This window comes from Panthera pardus, unplaced genomic scaffold (assembly GCF_024362965.1).
Source record: "Panthera pardus isolate Hobbes unplaced genomic scaffold, ASM2436296v1 HiC_scaffold_25, whole genome shotgun sequence".
Lineage (NCBI taxonomy): Eukaryota > Metazoa > Chordata > Mammalia > Carnivora > Felidae > Panthera > Panthera pardus.
Genome location: NW_026526821.1, coordinates 29829660 through 29847742, shown reverse-complemented (window position 1 = coordinate 29847742; position 18083 = coordinate 29829660). Strand labels below are relative to the sequence as shown.

The 18083-nt window shown below is 53.5% G+C and overlaps 2 protein-coding genes across 2 annotated transcripts; one reads left to right on the top strand and one right to left on the bottom strand.

The window, feature by feature from the left end:
* The first annotated feature begins 4508 nt into the window (after positions 1–4508).
* AVP (arginine vasopressin) lies at positions 4509–6886 on the top strand. Its single transcript, XM_019462707.2, has 3 exons — positions 4509–4964; positions 6149–6350; positions 6651–6886. Exons 1-3 carry the CDS (start codon positions 4845–4847, stop codon positions 6827–6829), a joined length of 501 nt encoding a protein of 166 aa, XP_019318252.2. The 5' UTR covers positions 4509–4844; the 3' UTR covers positions 6830–6886.
* Positions 6887–16177: 9291 nt separating this feature from the next.
* Positions 16178–17198, bottom strand: OXT (oxytocin/neurophysin I prepropeptide). Its single transcript, XM_053889963.1, has 3 exons — positions 16970–17198; positions 16610–16811; positions 16178–16332 (listed from the first exon to the last, which is right to left on the bottom strand). Exons 1-3 carry the CDS (start codon positions 17087–17089, stop codon positions 16277–16279), a joined length of 378 nt encoding a protein of 125 aa, XP_053745938.1. The 5' UTR covers positions 17090–17198; the 3' UTR covers positions 16178–16276.
* Positions 17199–18083: the final 885 nt, after the last annotated feature.

The following is an 18083-nucleotide window of genomic DNA, read 5'->3' as shown; positions in this document are numbered from 1 at the left end:
TGTCAAGGTAAGATGACAGAACATGCATTATTTAACATTTTGTCAGCCTGACCTACAACCTGGTTCAGTAACTCTGTTATTGCCTAGCTGTGCGACCCCGGAGGACAAGACACTGAGGTTCTTTGCGCCACAGGGTCCTGCCTCATGAAGTGGTCTATATGAGTCTACAAATCCCTCCCAGCCTGGGGCCTGCAGCAAACATGGTTACTGGCCAACAGCCACTCCCTCCTCTTCCTCACTAACAGAACCCCATTTTGGAAGGAGCCCGTGAACACACCCACCCCAGTTCTGGGGTGAACCTCTGCTGGCCTAACACACAGCCAGTTTCTTGCCCAGCCTGGAGGAGCTTGGGAGTGGGGACCCCGGGTCCCCTGAGGGTCCCTGAGAAGGGAAAAGCTCAGAGGAGGGAACCATTTTGTGGCGGCCCTCCTTGCCATGAGGAGAGACACGCAGACATGTGGAGGGTGCCAGAAGGGTATAAGAAAGCCCTGGGTGACCCCTGAGCCAGCCACAAGACCACCGACCTCCAACTTTGAATCCTAGTACATAGTAATGTCTTGGTGAGTCAGCCATAACTGGCCAATTATGAGACAGTGGAGTGGTGAAGGACACAGACCCTGGGGCCCAGTTCTGCTGTCTTGTTTTGTTTTGTTTTGTTTTGTTTTGTTTTAACTTGTGCCTCCTTGGGCAAGTCACTCAACCTCTCTGTCCCTGTCTCCTGTCAGCAACAGTCAATAAAAAAATACTTCCTCCTTTCTTAGGGTTTTATGGGGCTAATGAGTGTGAACAATTTGGCCCCATGATGGCATAGCTCACTGATGTGGAAGTCTGTGTTGTCCTCTGTGGGTCAACAGGTCCTATAGCCTGTGTGTCCTGTGCCGTGTCCTTACCACACCGAAGGACTGAGGCACCGAAAGAATATTCTAGAAGCCTTCCCGGCACCTTGGCCTCTGCTTCCCGCTCTCCCTGCGGTGCACCCCTTTCTCAGACAGGAGCGCGGGGCCTGGCCGGGTCCCCAGGGGCGCCCCCCACCCCGCTGGCCTGGCGGGGCCGCAGGAGCCTCGCTCATGCGGCTCTCAGCAGTCAGGGCACGGCTCTTGCCGCCGCTGGGTCCCCGAGGCCCTCAGGGCCTCTTCCTGTCTTCCTTTCGGTCGCCCCGCAGGGCTCCTGGCCTTCCCCTGGGCTGCTGGGCGGCAGGAGGCGGGATAGAGCAGGGGACAGCCTCTGTGGGCCCAGGGGTGGCAGCCTTTGACCCCAGCAGGGACACACAGCCAGGCCACCGCGGGAGCTGAGCCCCCCAGAGGTGACTCCATCCATCCTGCTGCCACAAGATTTTAACACTGGAGAGAGTGTCAAAAATACGTCTCCTAGTTTATTTTGCCTCTTATTTAGGTTGTTTTTTGCAAATTAGACTTTTTTTACGAGGGCTTTTCATGTCTGACTCCTTTAGGCTTAACGTAACCCCCTGTAGACATCTGATGAATATTCGCACTGAGCGCTCCCCATGAGTGTTTTCTCCTACTCGTGGCGTGGATGCATCTCAGCTCCACACCTGTCTGCCTGAAGCCCAGCATTTTCTCCCGTTGTCCTTGCTCAGTGTGTCGTCTGGGATTCAATTCAGTAAGCAGTTTGTGTTCACTGCTGTTCACCTCTTCACAGTTGACAGGGCATTTGTGCGTCTACACTGCTGAGGGTCCTCGAGTCACACTTGTGGAAAACAGGTGAGGAGGGGGAGGGACAGACTTACTTCCGACAGCAGAGTCCCTTAGAAGAGGAAGATGAAGCCAACCCCTTCCAACAGGTAGCGTGCATGTCACGTGGTACAGCCACCAGGTTGATCTTGAGAAGAGGAGAATAAGAAACGAAGAAACGAGCGGAGGGACCGGGGCAGTTAACTGTTACCTGTTCTCAGAAAAGAGGGTCTAATGGTGAGGAAGTCCTTTAAAGAATATTCTGAGATTCGAGGGGCGCCCGGGTGGCTCATCCGGTGAAGCGCCCGGCTTCGCTCAGGTCATGATCTCAACAGCTGGTGAGTTCAAGCCCCGCGTCAGGCTCTGTGAGGACAGCTTGGAGCCCTGGAGCCTGCTTCGGATTCTGTGTCTCCCTCTCTCTCTGCCCCTCCCCAGCTCATGCTCTCTCTCTCTCTCTCTCTCTCTCTCTCTCAAAAATTAAAAAAAAGAAAAGAAAAATAAATAAATAAAAATTACATGTGAATAAAGATCCATGAGCCCAGGTGTAGGAAATGTAAGGATAGAGAAAGTGTGAAAAAGCAGATTTGAAAAGGGAACATATAAGGGAAATGTAGGAACATGGAGTGTCCAGAAGGTCCATGTGACATGTGAGGTGATATACGTGAAATGCCAGCCAGCACAGTAACAAGACTTTTTCTAGCCCACGTGTGTTCCAAGAAGATGGATATAAGGAGAAGCAGGCCTTCCAGCTTCTCAAGGGAGATGGTGCTTGGGGTCTTTAAGGGGGGCCTTGGTGTGAGAGGCAAGCCCTAGAGTGATCGTCTGGGTAGACATGACTGGTTGGGACATGAGTGTCCTGGCCTGTGTCAGGGCCTGACCCCTTCAGTTAGTGTAGTGCCATCCATTTTCAGATGACAACTCAGACCTGAAGTGCGGGGAGGGTAAGGTGCTGGGCCAAGACCACAGAGCTGGCCTCCACCAGGCCTGTGGCCTCCACAGCCCAGTGTCTCAGGAGGCAATAATTTAGACCCAGCTTCTCTCTGGGCCCCATGAATGGAATGAAAATGTTCCTGCTGGGTTAACCCAGAAAGCTACTCTCTCTGGAAAACTCTCTTCAGTTTTTAATAAGAATAAAGGCATTAATAATACAATACTATTGGGGCACCTCAGTGGCTCAGGCGGCTAAGCATCTGACTTTGGCTCAGGTCATGAGCTCATGGTTCATGAGTTTAAGTCCCATATTGGGTGAACCCTGTTTCTCTCTCTCTCTCTCCCCCTCTTGCTTTCTCTTTCTCTCTGCCCCTCGCTTACTTGTGCCTCTCTCTCTCTCAAAAAGAAAAAAAAAAAAAAAACTACAATACTGTTATTAATTAGCTTTACGATGGTGCAGGACTTTTCTAAACCTCTTATGTAGTACATTATTTCAGTCCTCACAACCCTGTGAGGTGTATCCAGTATCTTCCCGACCTCACACTGGAAGAAAGTAAGGCACAGAGAGGTCGGGTAACCTGCCCAAGTCATGACGCTTTGAGAGGCCAGATTCTTTTTTTTTTTTTTTTTTTTTTTTCAACGTTTTTTATTTATTTTTGGTACAGAGAGAGACAGAGCATGAACGGGGGAGGGGCAGAGAGAGAGGGAGACACAGAATCGGAAACAGGCTCCAGGCTCCGAGCCATCAGCCCAGAGCCTGACGCGGGGCTCGAACTCACGGACCGCGAGATCGTGACCTGGCTGAAGTCGGATGCTTAACCGACTGCGCCACCCAGGCGCCCCGAGAGGCCAGATTCTTGACAGGCCATTGGCTCCAGAGTCCTCACCGTCCCTCAGGGGATGTTCCTGAAAAGCCTGGCATCAGGTCCTGAGTGTGGTGGTTCCCTCCCTGGGACACTGGAGCCCCTCCAGCACTTGGTGGGGAGAAGGCAGTCAGAGCTTTCCCGCGGCACCCAAAGAGGAGGCGAAGAGTCTGGGGTTAGAAGAGCTGGGGGCTGAGTAAATCCTGAAAGGACTCATGCGGCTAGCCTGGGTCCAAGGACGGGACGGGCACTCCGGTGGTCCAGGAGAGGGAGGCTTTAGTCCCTTCATCCCACGAGCCTGAGGTCACCAACCCAAGTCTGCTTTCTCAGGCTGGGCTCATTTGGCTGTGGCTCCTCCCATCCCCCAACAAGAAAATTTCCGTGCCCCTACTTCCACCCAAAGCCTGAGATGGTACCTGCCCTGGTCCCCATATGCTCCTTATAGGGGTAGGGATTGGGGCAGGTGGCTCGCCCCTCACCTCTGAACCTTACTGGGTTTGGATTTCTCCTTTCCTCCACAGAAACTCCCTTACCTCCATATTCCCACCTGAGAGGGGAGTAATGGGAACGTGCCAAGAAGCTGTCCTCGAGGTCTCTAGCCTCTGAGTCCCTGAACCCTGCTCCGGGTGTGTGTTTGGGGTGTGTGTGTGTGGGAGTGTCCCCAGCTTCCCCTGGGAGCCTATCCACTCACCCTGTCAGTCCGGATTCCATGTTGGTCCCTCTGCCTGGTCCATGGCAGCCATTTCCTTTTCTGGTGCAAAGCCCTCTGTCTGCACCACCTTGGGTCTGTGCCGTCCTTGGTCATTTTTCCTCTCACAAGGCTAACCATCCTCATGGTGTTCTACACACCTGACTGTCCCCTGTCCCAGCACTCCTGGGCTGGGGCCTGACCCTGCTCCTTACATACCAGCCACTCGGGCCTCCCTCACCACTTTCTCAGGGGGCCTTGTCTGGGCACAGGCTCACTGACCCCTAGCCTCTTCTGGGCTGCTGGAAAGATTGGGGACGGTCTCCTAGAGACCCCCTCACATCTGTCCCTCTTCCCAGGTCCAGAGAGCCACAATTACAGTCACTGCAGCTCCTGTCACATCACAGCCACACGGCTGCCAATGACAGCACAGAGGCTGGCACCCCTCCCCCACAGGCCCCCACAGACAGGTCCACGTGCGTCCCCAGATGCCTGAATCACTGCTGACGGTTTGGGACCTGGAGGCCGTGGGCTCCTGGGGAGCCACTGGGGAGGGGGGGTGGCGGCCACGTCGTCTCCCAGGAACACCTGCGGACATAAATAGGCAGCGAGCGAAGGCAGCCCAGCACAGTCCGCACAGCGGCCCCACACACTGTGCCCACCTGCTCCAGGATGCCGGACACCATGCTATCCGCCTGCTTCCTGGGCCTGCTGGCCTTCACCTCCGCCTGCTACTTCCAGAACTGCCCGAGGGGTGGCAAGAGGGCCATGTCTGACCTGGAGCTGAGACAGGTAGGACTGTGGCCCATCTCAGGGCTGCATGGAGGGGGCAGAGCCCTAGGGCTGGCATCTAGTGCAGGAGCTGGGAGGGAAGGAAGTCATGGGGGAGGCAAGGTTTTAGGGGACCGGTCCAGAAGAAGGGAGGCTTGACATGGCTGGGCAGAGGGGGCCAGGCTGCCGGGCAGGCTAGGATGGGCTACAGGACTTCCTAGACACTATCCCCAGCCAGGCAGGGGATGCAGGAAAGACAGCTGTTTCCCCGGTCCATGAGACCTGGGCTTGGGGCCGGTCCATGAGACCTGGACAGAGAGGCCTCCTCTGTGCCCATGGGGACCTTGCAGCCCCGACAGGCTCTGTCCCAGCCAGGATTGGAGGCTTTCCCATCCAGCCTTCAGCCTCTGCTGGCCACAGGCCCCCCTAAGCCTCACACAGAAGCTGGCCATTGCTCTGAGCTCATTCGAGTGAGGGCGCCACTTCCTTCGAGGAAGTTCTGCTGGGTACCTAGCCCAGTTCTGTGCTGCACGACCAGTAGATTCTCTTTTATCCATTCCCTTCCATTTCCATTGGAAGGAAATCCAGTCAGCATGCCCAGTTCTGCCCAGGCCACAGGTGGCTAAATTTTGAGCCACTGAACAAACTAGAGTGGATAGGGAGCAGCCCCCACAGACTACCCTTCTCTCTGCTTGGCACCTTTGGAAGCCTGAATCACCAAGGGGCCTCATGCTCTCTCTGGGTCTCCGGCTCCTTTCACCCACAGTCCACAGAGGTGAGCAGAGGTCAGGGCCCAGAGAGGCCCACCAGCTTGCTGCGATGGGACAGGAAAGGGGAGGAAGGGCCTGGAAGTGTTCTGGGCATGGCATGACGCTCTCTGCTAGGGGCGTGGGTGCTGAAGATCAAGTTTGAGTGAGGGCGCGGGAGAAGGGCTGAATTATGGGAAGGGCGGTGGGCAGCTGAGAAGGGTGCACACCACTGATGGCTCCAGAGCTGAGAGGGAGGGTGTCTTCCGTGTAGCCCGGGGGTGGGGGTGGGGTGGGACAGGGAGGGTGCTGAGGGCTGTCACTGAGTGCGGTATCCTCAGTCACCTGAAAACCAAGGGGGTTTAGTGGACGTGCGCCCCCGCCCGTGACCGCGGCCCCTGCACACCCCGGGCCTCGCAGGGCCCGCGCTCACCCCCCCGCCCCCCGCCCTCCCGCCAGTGCCTCCCCTGCGGCCCCGAGGGCAAAGGGCGCTGCTTCGGGCCCAGCATCTGCTGCGGCGACGAGCTGGGCTGCTTCGTGGGCACGGCCGAGGCGCTGCGCTGCCAGGAGGAGAACTACCTGCCGTCGCCCTGCCAGTCGGGCCACAAGCCGTGCGGGAGCGGGGGCCGCTGCGCCGCCGCGGGCATCTGCTGCAACGACGGTGCGCTGCCGGGGCTGCCCGGGGGCGGCGGGGGCGGGGCCGGGGTCCAGGTGGGGGCGGTGCGGAGGTCCCGGTGGGCGCGGCCCCGGGGGTGGCGGGGACGGGGCCGGGGTCCAGGTGGGGGCGGTGCGGAGGTACCCGTGGGCGCGGCCCCGGGGGCGGGCGGGGGCGGGGCCGGGGTCCAGGCGGGGCAAGTCCGGCGGTCCCGGTGGGCGTGGCCCCGGGGTGGGCGGGGTCCCGCGGGCCCCGCCAGGTCGATCTGGGTCGGTCAGCGGCGCGCTCTGCCCGTGCCCCCCGCAGAGAGCTGCGTGACCGAGCCCGAGTGCCGGGAGGGCGCTGGTTTTCACCGCCGCGCGCGCGCCAGCGACCGGAGCAACGGGACCCAGCTGGACGGGTCGACCGGCGCCCTGCTGCTGAGGCTGGTGCAGCTGGCGGGGGCGCCCGAGCCCGCGGAACCCGCCGCACCCGGCGTCTACTGAACCGCCCGCTCCCCCCTCCCGCCCCCGCAGTCCGGAAAATAAACCTTTTAAAATGCACCCGCGAGTGTCTGTTTCCGTCTCCAGGGGTGAGGAGGGGGGCAGAAGAGACGGTGGGGCGCGGACCCCCCCACCTCACCCGCCGCAACTAGTCCGGGATCTTTAAGGGAAGAGATCTTGGCTCTGCAGAGTTCTAGGGACCGGGCGACCGGGGACGGGGGGGGGGGGGGGGGGCGCAGAGCCAGAGCCGGGAGTAGGGCATCCTCTGGCAGAGGTATAGAAGTAAAGGCAAGGAGGAGAGAGACATTGGTGGACAAGATAGAGAGGACAGAGGAAGCCGAGATGGAGAGAGAGGGGTTGAGAGCCTCAGAAGGAAGCGCGAGAAAGGCCGAAGGGGAGGAGCCAAGGGAGTTCCAATCCCCATTTACATCCCAGGAGACTGAGGCACAGCTTCAGGGACCCACACAACACCCCAGATTTCCAGTCTACTATTTCATTCAGGGTTGTGCCGTGTGTGTGTGTGTGTGTGTGGGTGTGTGTGTGTGTTGGGGGGGGGGTGGCAAATCTCAGATACACCAGAGAGAGGGCCAGGTACTCTCTGTCCAGGAAAAAGCTAAGCAGGTCCCATGGGGGCCCTTCGGCCAGAGTGGGAGAGGGAGCCCACCGAGACCCTAACTACATGCCCCCCCATCCGTGCTGCCACACTGACCAACAAATAATCATGAGCCGCATTCCTTATGATCCTTGACCACAGTTACAGATGTAGACCCTGAGATACTCATTCAAAACCACAAACACAACAGACTCAACCGTGGACAGGTGCACACACTTAGGACCTTCCACCCTTGGACACATGCAACTTCAGGGAAGATGTCCACTGGCATTTAGCCTGTGCTATTCAGTGTCCCTATGTCCTTCTTTGTCCCCTCTATTCCTTTATCCCCTTTGCGCCTCACTCCCCTCTCTTTCCCCATCCTCCAGCTCCTTGGCCTACTCTTTCTTCTCTCCTTGTACCATTACATCCCTCCCTTGCCCCTTCTGCCCTTTCACTCCCTCCGTCACCTCCCAGCCTTTCTCTCTGCCCCCTCTGTTCTCCACATCCTATCCTTGGGATTTCTTGCTCCAGAACTTGGGGTGAGAAGAGACTGCATCTCCTCTGGAATCTTCCACTTAGAGGCCAAGAGGGAGCAAAGACAGAAGTCACTCTGTGCCCTGACCCCAACACCCTACCTTGGGGCAAAGCCTTATGACTCAGCCTCAGTCAGACCTGGCCAGGTTCCACGTGCCAAACCAAGGTCAAGTTCTTTTCTGGTCTTAGAGCTCCATTTGCTGTCACCCCTGACCTGGCTCAGTGCCCATCATGATTAAATGTAGAGGGAGGGCAAGAGCTGTGTGGGCTTTTATCCCTGCCATGGTCTCCTGCCTCTGCCCTGGTATGGCCCATCCAGGGTGGGTCCCAGGTCTTGGTAGGACTGTCTGTGGCAGGACCAGACCTAATAAGAATTTAGAAACCCTTCCTGACACAAGGAAGTGGAAAGAAGCAGCTGTTTTTTTTTTTTTTTTAATTTTTTAAATGTTATTTATTTTTGACAGAAACAGAGACAGAATGCAAGTGGGTTAGGGGCAGAGAGAGAGGGAGACACAGAATCCGAAGCAGGCTCCAGGCTCCCAGCCATCAGCACAGAGCCCGATGTGAGGCTGGAACTCACAGAGCTGTGAGATCATGACCTGAGCTGAAGTCAGACGATCAACTGAGCCACCTAGGCGTCCCGCAGCTAATTTAAAAATGTATCATATACCTAGATGTAAAACCTAAACTATAAAACATCCTTTTTCTAAAAAATTTTTAAATGTTTTGTATTTATTTTTGAGAGCGTGTGAGAGAGAACAAGTAGGGGAGGAGCAGAGAGAGAGGGGGACAGAGGATCCGAAGCGAGCTCTGAGCTGACAGCAACAAGTCCGATGTGGGGCTCGCACTCTCACAAACCAAGAGATCATGACCTGAGCCAAAGTTGGATGCTCAACCGATTGAGCCGCCCAGGAGCCCCCAAACTGTGAAACATCTTGAAGAAACTATGGAAGAAATGGTTCATGACCTTGAGCAACAACTCAACTCAAATATTTATTCTTTTTTTTTTAACATTTATTTATTTTTGAGAGACAGAATAAGACAGAGCACGAGTGGGGGAGGGGCGGGGGGGGGGCACAGAATCCAAAGCAGACTCCAGGCTCTGAGCTGTCAGCACAGAGCCCGATGTGGGGCTTGAACTCACGGACCACGAGATCATGACCTGAGCCAGAGTCAGACGCTTAGCCGCTGAGCCACCCAGGTGCTCCTCAACTCAAATTTTTAAATGGGCAAAAGATTTGGGGCCCCTGGCTGGCTCAGTCAGTAGAGCATGCAACTCTTGATCGCAGGGTTGTGAGTTCGAGCCCCACATGGAGTGCAGAGATTACTTAAAATCTTAAAAAAAAATAAATAGGCAAAAGATTTAAACAGACGTATAGCCAAATAACATATATAGGTGGCAAATAAACACATGTTAAGATGTTGGACAGCATTAGCTGGTGGGGAAATGCAAATTAAAACCACAATGAGACATTCATTACAATGACTTTAAAAAGTGCTAACAATACCAGGTACTGACAAGGATATGGAGCGACTGGGACTTTCGTATATTGTTGGTGAAGACGCAAAATCAGGCAACCACTCTGGAAAAATGTTCAATAGTTTCTCGTAAAGTTATGCTTTTGCTTACTGTTTAACCCAGCCAATCCCATCAGTCATCCCAGTGAAATGGAAATGTTTGGAATGGCTCTGTTGGTAATCAGCAAAACTGTGTAAGTTTGAAACAGGTGAGAATTTGAGTTAACCATCCTGAGTTAATTTTTGTATTGTCCAAGTTATGGGTTGCGGTTCGTTTTTGGCATCTGGGTAGTCATTTGTCCCTGCACTGCTTGTTCAAACGATGAGTCTTTCCCTTTTAGGTTGTCTTCGTAACTCCCACAAAATCATTTGACCATATCCACGTAGGTCTATTTCTCGACTCCTTTGTCAGTTCCATCGGTCTGTAGAGCTGTCCCTTCTTCACTACCAACTTGTCTCCAATATGATAGCTTTTTGTAAGTCTGGAAATCAGGCAGCATGACTCTTCCAACTTTGTTCTTTTTCAAAATTGGTTTGGGTAGGGGTGCTTGGGTGGCTCAGTCAGTTAAGTGTCCAACTCTTGGTTTCGGCTCAGGTCATGATCTCACAGCTTTCTGTGTTCGAGTCCCACATCGGGCTCTGTGCTGGCAGCGTGGAGCCTGCTTGGAATTCTCTCTCTCTCTGCCCCTCCCCTACTCATGCTGCCTCTGTCTCTCTCAAAATAAATAAATAAACTTAAAAAAAATTTTTTAGTCTTTTTTTGGATTATTTTTTATTTTTTATCTTTTTTAATATATGAAATTTATTGTCAAATTGGTTTCCATACAACACCCAGTGCTCATCCCAAAAGATGATTGGAATTACGTAGTAATAGAATTGTAACTATATTTTCCAGCTTCCTTTGCAGGGAGGTGTGTCCGTATGACCATGTTCTTGTTAATAAAATGTGAGTAGGGGCGCCTGGGTGGCTCAGTCGGTTAAACGTCCGACTTCGGCTCAGGTCATGATCTCGCGGTCCGTGAGTTCAAGCCCCGCGTCAGGCTCTGTGCTGACAGCTCAGAGCCTGGAGCCTGTTTCAGATTCTGTGTCTCACTCTCTCTCTGACCCTCCCCCATTCATGCTCTGTCTCTTCCTGTCTCAAAAATAAATAAACGTTAAAAAATTTTTTTTTAAAAATATGAGTAAAAGGGATAGTGAACTTGGGGTCTTATGACAGTGGGTGTGCCTCCACCCCACTCTTTCCTTTCCCACCCATTGGAATCCACAGCATCCTAGACTCAAGCATCAGACAATGATAAGGACGAGGAGATGCCAGAATTGCATGGCAGAAGAAATCTGGGTCCCTAAGTGATGGAATGGGACAGAGCCAGGAATGCTCATCTTAGGCTGATAAGAAACAGAGAAATAAACATCTACCCTCTAGAAGCCTCTAAAGCCTCCTTACCATTTCAGTGTTTTTATTACAGCAGCCTAACCTTAACCTTAACCAACCATAACCCCTGAATTCTGCAACGATTGAAAAGTGAAACAAAAGAACTTGGCCTATGAAAGCCGCAATACCACCTTTATTATTGAGAGAGCTGATGTTAGAGAGTTTCTATCTGCTGGCGGGTGGGCTTTGTCAGGCCGATTAACAAGTTGGAGACAAGTTTACCATCCCAGGCACAGGGAGCTGGACCTTCTTCCCAGGACTTTCCTGCTCCTTTGCTTTTCCATGCACTTACCATGATGACAGCGTGTGCTTCCCAGGCTGGCAGCCTGATCCCATGAGGCATCGGGAGATGAAGGGGTGGGCTTGTGCACGTGCACATTCCTTTCCCCTCAAATCATCCCATCAGCTACTCCCCCCTACCCTCCACCCCCCGCCCCTGCCGCCCCACCTCAAGGAGAATTACCTCAGGGATGCCTATAAGAAGGAAATATCAGGAATGGGGAAAAAATATCCCCGACCTCTGCCCCATAGACAATCGTCTTTTATGATGCTTGAAAAACTTTTGGTAGATTTTCACGCCATTCCAGATTTAAAAACTAAATTACACTAAACTTAGGTATGGAAGAGAAGCAAGCTTGCTTAACCTATGCATACGGACCCTACAGAAAACAGAAATTGCGGCCCTTCAGCATCGCACCGCAGATCGTCGCTAATACAGCACGATGGGAAAATAAATTCACCGTAAATGTTCAGCGATGAAGTTGATGTTTATAGTTTTCAGACTGGGGCCCCTGGCTGGCTCAACCAGTGGAGCCCGCGGCTTAACTTTGGGGTCATGAGTTTAAGCCGCATGTTGCATGTTGGGCTTTGAGTTTACATAAAAAAACCAGGGGCGCCTGGGTGGCTGGTGAAGCGTCCGACTTCAGCTCAGGTCATGATCTCACAGTTGGCGAGATCGAGCCCCGAGTGGGGTTCTGTGCCGGTAGAGCCTGCTTGGGATTCTCTCTCTTCTCTCTTTCCCTCTCTCTCTCTCAAAATAAGTAAAATAAAATAGTGTAAATTAGGAATATGAATTATGTAAATAATAATACTAATTTGTAAAACAACAGCTGTGTGAGACTTTAGGACAAGAGTGTTCCAGTCTGAAAACCATGCTTTTTTTTAAAATTAGTTTTTTCTAATTTTTTAAAAGTTTATTTATTTATTTTGAGAGAGACAGAGACAGCGTGAGTAGGGGAGGGACAGAGAGAGAGGGAGAAAGAGAGAGAGAGAATCCCAAGCAGGCTCCACACCATCAGTGCACAGCCCATGTGGGGTTGAACTTTGAAAACCATGAGGTCATGACCTGAGCTGAAACTTACAAAACCACGAGGTCATTACAAAACCACGAGGTCATGACCTGAAACTGAGAGTCTGAAGCTTGACTGAGCCACCAAGGCGCACCCCTTTAATTTTTTTAAATGTTTATTTAATTTTGAGGGAGAGAGAGAGAGAGGAGAGCGAGAGTGAGCATGAGTGGGGGAGGGGCAGAGAGAGAGGGAGACACAGAATCTGAAGCAGGCTCCGGGTTCTGAGGTGTCAGCACAGAGCCCGACACGGGGCTCGAACTCAGGAACCATAAGATCCTGACCTGAGCGGAAGTCAGACGTTTAATCCACTGAGCCACCCAGGTGCCCCCTAAACAGACTCTTAACAATAGAGAACAAACTGATGGTTACCAGAGGGGAGGTTGGTGGGGAGTTGGGGGCAATAGATGAAGGGGATTGAGTGCACTTGTCGATGAGCATTGGGTGATATATGGAACTGTTGAATCACTACATTGTACACCTGAAATTAATGTAACACTGTGTGTTAACTATACTGGAATTAAGGATAATGAATTTAAAAAAAAACATGACCACACACTGTTACCACGCATATGCAAACTCAACAATATATTAATATCATAAAACAGGCACTATTTAAATTTCCCCAAGTGTTCCATGACTACACTCTTTGAAATTAGTTGATATCTGAGCCTGTATTTTCCTTAAGGTACAAAAGAGAATTTTTTTATTTTTTTATTTTTATTTAAATTTTTTTAACATTTATTTATTTTTGAGACAGAGAGAGAGAGAGCATGAACAGGGAGGGTCAGAGGAAGAGGGAGGCATAGAATCTGAAACAGGCTCCACGCTCTGAGCTGTCAGCACAGAGCCCGAGCGGGCTCGAACCCACAGACCGCGAGATCATGACCTGAGCCGAAGTCGGATGCTTAACTGAGCCACCCAGGCGCCCTGAGAATTTTTTTTTTAAAGTAAGCTCTACTCCCAAAGTGGGGCTCGAAGTCATGACCCCTAGATCAAGAGTCACCTGTTCTACTGACTGAGCCAGCCAGGCACCCCACAAAAGAGAATATTGATCCTGGTTGCCCTTCTACCTTTTTATTTTCATTTTCTTTTTAAAAATTTTTTTTTTAACGTTTTATTTATTTTTGAGACAGAGAGAGACAGAGCATGAACAGTGGAGGGTCAGCGAGAGGGAGACACAGAATCTGAAACAGGCTCCAGGCTCCGAGCTGTCAGCACAGAGCCCGACGCGGGGCTTGAACTCACTGACCGTGAGATCATGACCTGAGCCGAAGTCGGCCGCTTAATCGACTGAGCCACCCAGGCGCCCCTATTTTCATTTTCTTATGTTTTTATTTTCCTGAACTTCTTGTAGAGAATGGGTCCCAATTTCTTTTTATTATATTTGTTATAAGTAGAAACTGGATTTTGTGTATGTCGCCTAGCGTAGCCTTGCCTGTTTGGTCACATATTAAAGTAATATTTTGTACTAAATTCCTTTTCTCTATATTACTGCTAAGACTATACGTTTTTTGAAATTATGTGTAGGTGGGCATATTCTCTAGGAATTTCACTTCCGGGTAGAAGAACAAAGAATAGTTACACAAAGTGGGAACCACTGCCCTGGACAAGCCCCCAAGCACTTTGGAGGTCTGAAGGGGTCATTCTGGCGAGGACCAAAGGCCGTGGGACTGAGCAGCCAAGAAGAATGGAGAATGACACCCAGCTTGCTTCTGTGCCGGTGGGGCCACTGGACCCAGCTTGACGCCACCTCTGGGACAAACTCAGGAAAAGAGGCGTCAGTCTGACCCTGTGTTTTGAGGCAATAAAATAGTATCGACCTTTGGATTCTTGGGAAGAGTGGGACAGCAAAGTGGGTGCCTGAGTGGGTGAGGGGACCTGAGCTCTCTCCCAGGGTGGGGACAGCTGGGCTGGCACCCCAGGACACTCAGGGGGAACGAGTGAGGTCCCAGGGGGAGATCCCAGACTTCCTGCTAAGGTGGCAGGGGGGACTCTCCAGCTCGGGAAAGCACAAATCCGTTCCCACACGTCTCTAGTTGAGGAGCTCGGTCACCTCTAGCCGCAGCCCTCCCTGGCTGTGTGGTTTCTGAGGGACACAGAACTCTGCGACTGTCCTCAAATACCCAGCTAGTGCACCGAGTCCTTCCTCATGGTTGGTTTAAATGGGACTCCGCTTTGAGTTATCTCGTGTCCCTTTTGATGTCTAATCCCCCCAGATGTGGGGTCAAAGGAGGGGCTAGTCTCATGGCCTCAGCAAGGACCGCAGTCTATACAGTGGAATATTACTCAGCCATGAAAAGGGTGAGATCTTGCCATTTGTGCCAACACGGATGGACCTAGAGGGTATTACGCTAACTGAAATAAGACAGAAAAAGACAAACACCGTATGGTTTCACTTATATGTGAAATCTAAAACAAAACAAATAATAAACTAAAAAAACAAACAAGAACCACAGTCCAGGTTGCTGTAAGCCACTGGGATTTTCAAAAGCCTCATCTCTATTCTTCTTACACATCTTAGCAATAATGATCTTTTTTTCATTTTTAAAATGAATATTTATTCAAATGCGATATGCATATAAAATATAAAAATACATTCAAATATGATATACATATAAAAGTTAGCAAATCACATGCACATGTTAAGTTTTCGGAAAATGAACACACCTGTTTTACCAGCTCCCAGACCAGGAAAAGAGAGTATGACCAGAATTGCCCTTGGACCCCCTCCAGTCATCACCTCACCCAAGATTTTGCCTGTTTTCGTAATTTATAGTAAAAAAAAGTCTTACGGTCCGCTTCAGGGTATTTTTTTCTCTCTCCACCCGGTGAGACCCACATACTGCTGTGTGTGTGTGTGTGTGTGGGGGGTGCTATGCAGACCTCCAGTGTGGAAGAAAGCCCTAGAAACTACACTTTTTCTTTTTTTTTTTAATTTTATTTTTTTCAACTTTTTTTGGGGGGGGGACAGAGAGAGACAGAGCATGAACGGGGGAGGGGCAGAGAGAGAGGGAGACACAGAATCGGAAATAGGCTCCAGGCTCCGAGCCATCAGCCCAGAGCCCGACGCGGGGCTCGAACTCACAGACCGCGAGATCGTGACCTGGCTGAAGGCGGACGCTTAACCGACTGCGCCACCCAGGCGCCCCTGAAACTACACTTTTTCTAACAGCGATCTGTTGCTGTTTCACTTGCAGGGGGGAGTGTGGCCGTGGACCTTCTGAAACTGCTCGGGTAAGTGAGTGACCGCATGTTTTGGGAAAGAGGAATTAGGCCGTCTTGATTCCCAAAAGGGTTTTGGATCCAGGAATGGCCGAGAAATAGGTCGAAGATTCTGTTTGTTGGCGGCTTTTGTGTTTTGCGGTCATTCTGTGGCGGTGGGCTCCCAGGAGTCCCTGGCCCGCAGGGTCCCCAGCACTGCCAAGTTCCTCAGCCGCACAGGCAGAGGCAGGCCTGCTGGGTCCTCGGCAGCTCGGCCACCTCTTCTGCGCACGAGTGGCCTCCGGTGGCCTGGAGTCCAGCTCCTCGGAAACGTGAAAGCCCTTCAGCTGCGAGGCCCCAAACCCAGCCCTCGGGTCGCGGTTCAAGCCTCCCTCCAGAGGTAGGGAAGTCATTCCCCCGCCACTGGCCGCCTCCCCTTCCTCTGGTTCCCTGTCAGCACCCCCGTCGTTTGGGTTCTTTGAAATGTTCCTGGTAAGGCCACCTGCTACAGGCCCCCAGCTCTGTTTGGAGCGGGAAGCTGGGGTCTGTTTCCGTCTCTCTCGTTCGCCAGCCGGTGCAGGACTTCGGCTGCGGGAACGGCGCGCCCCGAACCTCGGCCCTCCCGCTCGGAATTGCCCGGAGACGCAGGCCCCGCCAGGCGCGACCCTCGGGGTTCCCCCAGCGCCCTCCTTCCCGTTTCTGAAAACGAGACGCCAGACGAGTTGCAGGGGGAGAAAATTCTGCTTTATTTTATTTCATTATTTCTGGGGGTGGCTGCGGAGGGGCGAGGGGCGCGCTGCGCCGCTGTCCGGGCCGTCGGCTCAGCGCTGGGAGAAGGCGGCCTCGGCGTCGCAGGCGGGGTCGGCGCGGCAGCCGTCTGGAAGGACAGCGGGTCAGGGGCCGCCCTGCGCGGTCCCCTCCGGGTCCCGGGTCCTCGGCCTCTGCCCCCCCTTCGCGCCCCCGGCCCCGGCTCACCCGGGCTGCAGCAGACGCCGGCAGCGGCGCAGCGGCCCCGGGGGCCACGCCCACTGGGATTTCCGCACCAGCAGCACCTGGACTCCGCCCCCGGGGCCGCGCCCACCGGGACCTCCGCACCGCCCCCACCTGGACCCCGGCCCCGCCCCCGCCACCCCCGGGCAGCCCCGGCAGCGCACCGTCGTTGCAGCAGATGCCCGCGGCGGCGCAGCGGCCCCCGCTCCCGCAAGGCTTGTGGCCCGACTGGCAGGGCGACGGCAGGTAGTTCTCCTCCTGGCAGCGCAGCGCCTCGGCCGTGCCCACGAAGCAGCCCAGCTCGTCGCCGCAGCAGATGCTGGGCCCGAAGCAGCGCCCTTTGCCCCCGGGGCCGCAGGGGAGGCACTGGCGGGAGGGCGGAGGGTGAGCGCGGGACCTGCGAGGCCGGGGGCCCAGGCTCGGGGTGTGCAGGGCCCCCCCCCCCGGGCGGGGGCGCACGTCCACTAAACCCCCTGGGGCCCCGGCGGGGCGGGCGGGGGCGGTGGGTCGCGGCGGGGGCTCACCTGGCGCACGTCGAGGTCCAGCGCGGCCCTCTTGCCGCCCAGGGGGCAGTTCTGGATGTAGCAGGCGGAGGTCAGCGCCAGGAGGCCGAGCAGGCAGCAGGCGAGGCCGGAGCCGGCCATGGTGTGGACACACTGGGTCGGGGGCGGCGGCTGCGGCGGCGACTCTCCAACCGGCCTTTTTATGGCTGGGGCCGCAGCAGGCGGAGCCCTGTCTAAGAGGGCCGCCGTATGACTGGTCACAGCGGGTCACTGCGGGTCAGGCCCCGGGCGCCCGGCGCGCCCCCTCATTTGCAGGGGCCTGGCCCTGTCACGGTCACCGCCTCGGCTAATGGACTGGGGGCAGGGGAGGCAGACAGTGAGGCCGTGCGGGGGAGGGTGGCCTGTGCGGTGACCTAGGGTGGGACAGGGAGTATGGGGGTCTGCGGCCCAACCTAGGACTGTGTAGCTCGTCTCCCAATACCTGGTGGATGGGTTACAGGGCAGACCCTTGGACCCCGCCAGGCTCCCCATCTGCCCTCTGCCCAGGCTGCAACACATCCTGTTTCCTCTGTTCCCGAGGTCCCCGATTGCTGAGCCCAAATTTCCAGGAACCCACTTCCACCCTCCCACCAGCACCCGCTTCCCTGCACCTGGAACTTGTATAGGGAAAGGCCTTTATTTTCTCTAACTTCTAACCGAAATTTAGCCTTTGCTTCAACCATGAGGTGGGCAAAGAACAAGTGGGATTTGCAACGCATGTGGCTTTGTCACAAATCAAAATGACAGATATTCTCCTATCACATTACAGCTATTGCAAATGTCTCCAAACATTGTTTAGACTCATCATCACTTTGAAATTATGGCAGTTACTGGACGTTATCTAATGCTGCATTTATGTATTTATATTTTTAATATATATTTTAATTTTTTTATATCTAATGCTTTAAACAAGCATTGTGACTGTATCACAAATTTGTTTTAACGTTTTGATCTCTGAATATAAATATACTTGGTTTCTTTTGTAATCCTATGTCTTTTGTTTTATGCATTTAAAAAGAGTGCTTTTTTTTTTTGCATTTTTAATATATCTTAAAATGAAAATAATTACAGATAAAGACAGACCGCCACAGTGGAA